Below are 7,525 nucleotides of genomic sequence, written 5' to 3' on the forward strand. Positions count from 1 at the left end.
AAAAAAAAAAAAATATCTTCAATCAAATAACATCTTCATTTTGTACGCAAATATTTATATATATATTTATATATATATATATATATATTTATTCCATTTTTATTGACTGATATTTTTATTGACTGATTCCACAGAATCTGTTTGAGTGTAATCATACAAATATGCTTCATTATGCACAAATTCCTATTGAGTTACTTTAAATATGGTTATGAAAATAATTTCCTTTATGTGTTATCAGTTATTTTCTTAGGTGTGTACATATTTTGTTTATTTTCCCCTTCATCAAGGTACGTTCAAGGAGCTGCATCACCTAAAGATATGCTAATCCTGGTGGATGCGTGAGTAGCTTAATAATATCACAGATCCATAACCTTCTCACATCAGTGGTTTTTTCCTGTCATCATGATACGTCTTTATATTTGCGACAAAATTTAATGTGCTTTTTTTTTTTTTAACATATGTGGATTTTTGAAGGTAAAGAATAGAGTAAATCCTGCAGAGGTTTCAGGTTTCTTTCTTTTATTCCTTTCAGGAGTGGGAGTGTATCGGGTTTAACTCTTAAACTGATCAGGACATCTGTCAGTGAAATGCTGGAGACTCTGTCTGATGACGACTATGTCAATGTCGTTTACGTGAGTATTTGCAAACCTATCACTCGTTCACTGATAAGTTTTTTTGTGAGGGCAAAAATGAATACTTGCAAAGATAAAGGACAGATAATAAAAGGTGTCTTGTTAATATGAATGTGTATATTTGCAGATAAAGTTGAGCATCTGCACATGCCAACACATGAACAACCCATTCTCATGTGGATGGGACACAGACTTGTACAAAAGAGGCAGCAAGATGGATGACAAGAACTGAAATATGGATTTCTTTCGAGTCTGGCCACCCTGAAACAGGCCTTTAATGAAATACCCACTGCTCCATTTGGTGCTCAGGATTAAAACTCTGCACCGCATACCCCGACCCCTCCCCCAGACCCACTGTTGTGGGCACAGGTGTAGATGTCCATTCCCTGTGCTGCTGAAGAAATTAAAGCTGCGCCTCTGACTGCAGTGAACCCCCAAGAAAAAGTCATCCATCAACCTTTTTTTTATCTCTCCATCAGCTCTCCCTTTCATCTTAAAGTGATGAAATTCCCATCAGCATTTCACTGTATACCTCCATTCATCTCGACTTGTCAATGCATGATCTTTCTATGCAATATATGCCACCTCTCCTCTAGTCACAATACCACTTTGCTGTCACTGTTTCCACTTTCTTTCCCTTCATTTCTACTTTTACCCCCCACCAATCACTTCCAGCATTCGTCTTCTGCACTTTTTCCATCCAGTGCCACAACGTTTGTGATTACACTCAGAGAGAACCAGTCAGGGGATTGTTTGATGCGAAGATGGGTACCCATGGAGGTGTTTATTGAGATGGGTCTTTATAGAGATTGGAGCTATCTCCGTTGTCCTTGCACAAAGACAGCCATTCACATTCTGTCTCCTCTCCATGGGGACCTTTTTGTCTTGGACACAATGTATTCTGATGTGTGGTGGACTTGTGATTCTGCAAGGATGTGTAATTACTGGAATCTGTTGGAGAGCTAACTGAGCCTACGGATATATTTCACAGCGAGAAAAACGGACTGAGAGAGATTAGTTGAAAGAGGAGAGTCGAGTTTGAGTTTCATGAAGCTTTTGGATTGTTTTTTGCACGTGTGTGTTAATGTCTGTGGGTGCATTACTAGTCCATGAGTGTTAAAAGATAGTTTCATAAAGATCATTCAGCTTTCAAAAAAGTAAGATTTTGAACATTTATGCAAATGTCATCAACTATTTTTTTAATATAGTAGACTGTACATAGTAGTTCTCATTTTGAATGTGTGAGAATGTGTTATCTAGATCTATTGTTCATTGTGGTAATTTAACACATTGAATCAGTAACATATTGATAAGAATTTAGAACAGACAATTCATAATAATATTGTATTTACTGTATGGGGGGGGGGGGGTTAGTAGTGGTAGATATTGCTCTTTTGGCTGCATGAATAAATAAGCCCAAACAACTATGCAGCAAAGACAAACATGTCACTTTAAGTGCATCTTCAGAAGGAACTTCCTAAATCTCAGTTTTCCTGTGTTTTGTTTTCTTTTAAAGAAGAGCACATTTCCCATGAACTATTACAAATCTTTTTTTTTCCCAATTCTACTATCATGAACTCATTTAAGGCATTTACTAAGGTTTGAGGTGCATTACCAGGATTTTCTTGAGTTTCTCTGAGCATTTTGCAGTCCAACCTGGGAGTGTACTTACACCAAGCTATCTAGAATATTTCCCCCTTGTAAATAATCTTTCTCTGAGTAGAAAGATGGACTTCAGATTGTTTTTAGTATGACTTTATAACCCTTCCTAGAGAGATGAGCCACAGCCTTTTCTTCTCTGCAGCCGTTGCTGATGTCTTACTTCCACAGCACTGCATCAACACACACCGCAGTGATCCAGAGCAGCAAACTGACAAAACTTCTGCTTCAATGATCACACTTTAGCACAATGTTGCTATTTACCAAGCAGCTCCTGTCAACCCGTATTGTGATTCCCACCCTATGTTCTAGACCTACATACATTATATTGTGGCATCTGTTGTTTGTTTGTATCTTATTTTGTTATCATGGAGTAACAAGAATAAACAAAAAACCAAAACTAATTTTTACTGTTCTGGATCATAGTATTCAGAAATTTGCCAGGATCTGTATCTGACTTTGATATTTTATAAAGCAAGTTGGAAACTTCTGTGTATTTTTGGCCAAGCATCCTGACTATTTGTTATGGCATTATGTGCATTTATACTGAAAACAGTCCTATCTCGCAATGTTAAAGAATTCTCCAAAGAGATTCCTGGATCCAGGTGGTGATCCCAATCAACCCCAAAATGAAATGAAATCCCAGTTAGACTAAGACCCATTCTCAGAAAAAAAATGATGAAAACATGTCCTGTTGTTTTTACCTGAAGTTACTTACAGACAGATAAATGCTGATAAAAACATCCTCTGTCATCCCCTTGGCAGAGGTAATAATTTTGCATCCACATTGCATCTTAGTTATTCTCCAGTTTCTAGTCAGTCAAAGTCTGCTGTTTTCTCACTTGTTATACCTTTCAACCTCTCTTCTTATGTCTGCCTCCGATAACATGGTGTTGCACTTCACTGCTGAATTTTTGCTTCTACAAAACAGGAAGTTTGTTGTTAGCCAGTTGCTGCGTCCAACACGGTGCATGCTGTAACACAAAAATCAGCTGTGAAGTGACGCAACATCCTGAAAGAAAAAGTGGTGAAGAACGCTTTCTCAGCCTTGGGATGCTGCAGGGCAACAACATAGTAAATGTCCCTTTGCCATCAAAATGATAAACAAACTTTTAAGGTCAGAAAGGAATATAGTTTAACTAAATGCATTGGTATCATTTGTTAACTCAAAATAACTCAAAAATGAGGGATTTAGAAAAGCAACAGCCCAAAATGTATTCAGGAAGGTTTGCAATAATGGAACAATGGAAGGGTTGGACAGTCCAGTTCTTTTCTTGACAATTTTGCACACCTGTTTTCAGATATCAAAATAAGCAGAGCACACATGTATTGTCAAATACTGGTGATAAATTGTAATTGATTGTAAGAAAATACAGAATAATAACCATGAAAATAACTATTGGAATTGGAATGACTGGACTTGGAATAATGACATTGGATAATAATGACATTGGAATAACTGGAATCAGAGTTGCAGTCTGCTTGCTGCTTAAAACATTAGTTTGTAAATGATAAACCAGGGTTCAGTTTGCCATCTTCTTCAACAAAATGCTCCATGCACTTCTTCTGTTATTGGCTCGCTCATTCATATACATGTGCACACACAGTGGCGTTTGTTTGGCCCCAAGGGTGTTGTTACCTGTCACTAAATCACTGGTCTTTGATATTACCTATTAATCATTAACCTCATTAACAGTAGCCCAGGGACAAAGTTGGCTTTTTCTAATGGAAGACACTCACAGTCTTCTTTAATGGCTGGGCAGGTCAGGAGATTATTAATGCTTGACTTTCTGTCTTTTCTGCCCCTATCTGTTTTATCCTCTTAATTTTTCTTTTTACACTTGTCTTCTCGCTTTCCCCAAGTCTCTCACCTCACTGAACCTTCATCACTTTCATCCTGCCTGTTCAGCCATATTAGTCAGTGTCAGTGCTTTTAGCCAGTGTCACTCTAGTAGGCAAACCCAAGTACCCGAGCAGAATCTCAGACAGTCTGCTGGGATTAGAGCTTGAAGATTAGCCGTCTCTCCTGTGTCATCACTAATCCGTTCCCAAGGCCTGGACCATAACACACATGTGCTGTTGTAGTGGGAATTTCCAGAAGGTTGCAAACACATAACACTTAAAAAGCAGGAAAGTATGGTGTTGCACTTCATGCATTTTCTTATTTTTTGACATATTGTGTTTATCTGTAAAGCAATTACTCTTGTAAATACATAATGGCTGTGTCACATACAGTACATGAGCTCATTATTAGGGATAGAACTTCTCACTTTCCTCTTTTTGAATCTGAAATTCCCACTTTCTTCTCCTCCCACAGTATGATCTCACCTTCTTCGTGTCTCTTATGAATACAATACGTGATCCAAAACTCTCTTTTTCCTTTTCTTTTTCTTTTTTTTATGGTCAGTGACATGAAAATGTATTGTGTGTGTGTCTGTATGTATGTGTGTGTCTGTGTGTTTCTTTTCCGTGTTCTTGCCTTGTGTCAGTCAGCAAACGTGATATTGCCTTTTAGTCGAGCAGAGACGTGTAGGTCTGGTATTGTCACTCTAAAAGAAAGCCAAGGCTGCCAGCCTCGTGGGAACACACACATACATAGTCAGAGGCACATATGGTGGTTTTTTGCCTGCTTGTCTGTGTAGATCAGTGTTTTCAGCCTCCCATTTGGCCATCTCACAGAGACACATTGATTAGCTGAGATCGATGCGGTACTGCTTTGTTTTAGAGTTTTGCAACACATGCAGTGTAGTTTTATGTGCTGGTTTACTACCCTGTCATCCCGTGTCCTCCATATGATGTCTAATTTTTCCATCATTTATTCTGTCTTCAATACATCCTGTAATTGTGAGTGCTTCCCTCTCTTTCATTTAGATAAAAATACAGAAAATTTGGACGAAGCTAAAGCGGAGCTCCATCTTGAAGCTATAATTTGGGTTAACGAGTGAAGTATTTGCACATATATATGCATTAAGGGTGAATTGCAGAGGTCTCACCTTTAAAAGGAAAAAGATGGTGTTGCTTCCGATCCTCATTTTTATATAGCAGAATCTTGTTTCCATGGGTACCAAATCGTTGAGCTCCGAGGAAGTGAAGCAATTAGTGGGGCTTGATGAATGTGTCTGTTTACCAATGCCTGATAACAGCCAAGGCCAGGTGGGAGTGTTTGTGTGTTTTTACGTCTGCGCGTGCGTGTGTGTGTGTATGTGTGTATCATTCGTATTAGTTCCACATGCACACATTCTATTGTTGTATGAATAATTTGCAGGTCACAATATCTTGCTTCTGTTTCCTAGTTCAACACCAGGGTGAAAAAGACAGCATGTTTCGACCATCTGGTTCAGGCCAATGTGAGGAATAAGAAGCTGCTGAAGGATGCTGTACAGAACATCACAGCCAAAGGAATTACAAACTACACTAAAGGATTTGAGTTTGCCTTTGAGCAGCTCTCAGCGGTAAGATAAACATGCTGTCCCGTCTGACTTTAGTGTGATAAAGCACATTAAGTTTTGAATGAATGGCACGTGTGAGTTTTTCCAGTTTAGCAGCTGCACATTGTTGTGTTTTATCGCCATCTGCTGGCTGAATGTATCACTGCTTAAGTCTGGACAATCCCAGGAAGCTATTGTTTGAGATGAGTGGCCAAAACTTTTATATAAATAATACATTTATTCATTATCCTAACCGCTTAATCCGATGAAGGATCACAGAGAAGCTGGAGCCTACCCCAGCAGTCTTTGGGTGACAGGCTGGACAGCTCGCCAGTCCTTCGCAGGGTCTAAAGAAATAATAATAAAGAAACTGATTTTTATTTTAAAGGTGGCGTATGTAAGATTTTCAATATTTTCAAAATAAATGAACTAATAAAGTAACTACAATCATAATTAGAAAGTTTTTTGAACATGTAGGTTCCAGTCTGTCCATATTTGATGCGTTATTAAATTACAAGTTTAATTAATGACAAATGACAAAAAGCACTCTTTTTTACTGGTAGGCAAACATTTAAGAAGGGTCTTTGTCATTAATTAAACTCGTAATTTAATAACACATCAAATATGGACAGACTGGAACCTACTTGTTTAAAAAAATCTAATTATGATTGTAGTTATTTTTTTAGTTAATTTATTTCGAAAATATTGAAAATCTTACATACTCTACCTTTAAGCCATAAATGATTTTACAAATTTTTACAAATCTATTTTGTACCAAGTGGAACTAGTTTCATTTGAATTGTGCAGGAAACGTACACATATTTGTGGAATTTGGCTCTAAAATAGCTTTGAATCTACAAAATTAAATAATTAACTGTCATGGCTTCATGTCATGGAGATCCTCAGCCAGGATTGACAATGATGATGGTGATTTTGTGAGATGAGTCCATCTAAACAGCAGGTAAACTAAATATTGTGGCCAACTGAGCAGGTGTGTTCCTTCAAAAAAAAAAAAAAATCCATTTTGCGTTTAACAAGCAACACATTAATCATAACATCCCTGTCTGTTTCCTGTGACCAGACTAATGTGAGCAGAGCAAACTGCAACAAGATCATCATGTTGTTTACTGATGGAGGAGAGGAAAGAGCTCAGTCCATCCTGGAGAAATACAATGCTGACAAAAAGGTACATGGATCAAACACGTTCAGACATTTCTGTCACTTCATAACAAATAACTGTTTTATTTTTACATCAGCATTAAACTGCTAACATCACTCATACTGTCATATTGTAAACCTAAACTTACACAATGCTGAGGTACTTTAAGCCTTGGAAACTTATTCTTGTTTCCCAAAAAGGAGATCTGTTTCCTGATGTGATGCAGATAAACAGATTTAGGTCTTTGCAAAATGACATTTACGAGCACACATTTGTACATGCACAGATACACATACAATACGTAAAACAGGCTGTATTTTAGCTTTTTGAACTTAATTTTAATTTAAAACTTTCTGAGTTTAATTTAAAACTTTAGTCTTGCTGCATATTTCATTTCTTTTTTTTAAATATATAATTAAAGCTTTTTTCTTTTACCTGGCAGATGTTTGAAATCACACAGTAAGAGGTAAATAAATAAGAGGTTACTCATGTAACCACACATGGGACAGTCACAATCTACTTCACACAGATTGTCTTGAAACTTTTTTTTTTTTTTTTTTTTTTTAAATAAGGGCAATAATTATTTTCAAAATGTTCTTTAACACAAGTGTCTGAAATGTCCTGCCTCTCATTGCTCGAATCAGCCA

General features: G+C 37.2%; 1 protein-coding gene across 1 annotated transcript in view; it reads left to right on the plus strand.

Annotated features, from left to right (window-relative positions):
- The window catches only part of LOC306770658 (voltage-dependent calcium channel subunit alpha-2/delta-1), a gene marked incomplete at both ends in the record, with an annotated part of 67,789 nt that overhangs the window by 35,179 nt on the left and 25,085 nt on the right, over positions 1-7,525 (plus strand). Inside the window, 4 exons of the mRNA XM_079259551.1 lie at positions 288-338; positions 533-632; positions 5,585-5,743; positions 6,801-6,905. Coding sequence (XP_079115677.1) covers positions 288-338; positions 533-632; positions 5,585-5,743; positions 6,801-6,905 — 415 coding nt within the window. The remainder of the gene's footprint in view (positions 1-287; positions 339-532; positions 633-5,584; positions 5,744-6,800; positions 6,906-7,525) is intronic.

Source organism: Telmatherina bonti (genome assembly GCF_933228915.1).
Source record: "Telmatherina bonti genome assembly, chromosome: 2".
Lineage (NCBI taxonomy): Eukaryota > Metazoa > Chordata > Actinopteri > Atheriniformes > Telmatherinidae > Telmatherina > Telmatherina bonti.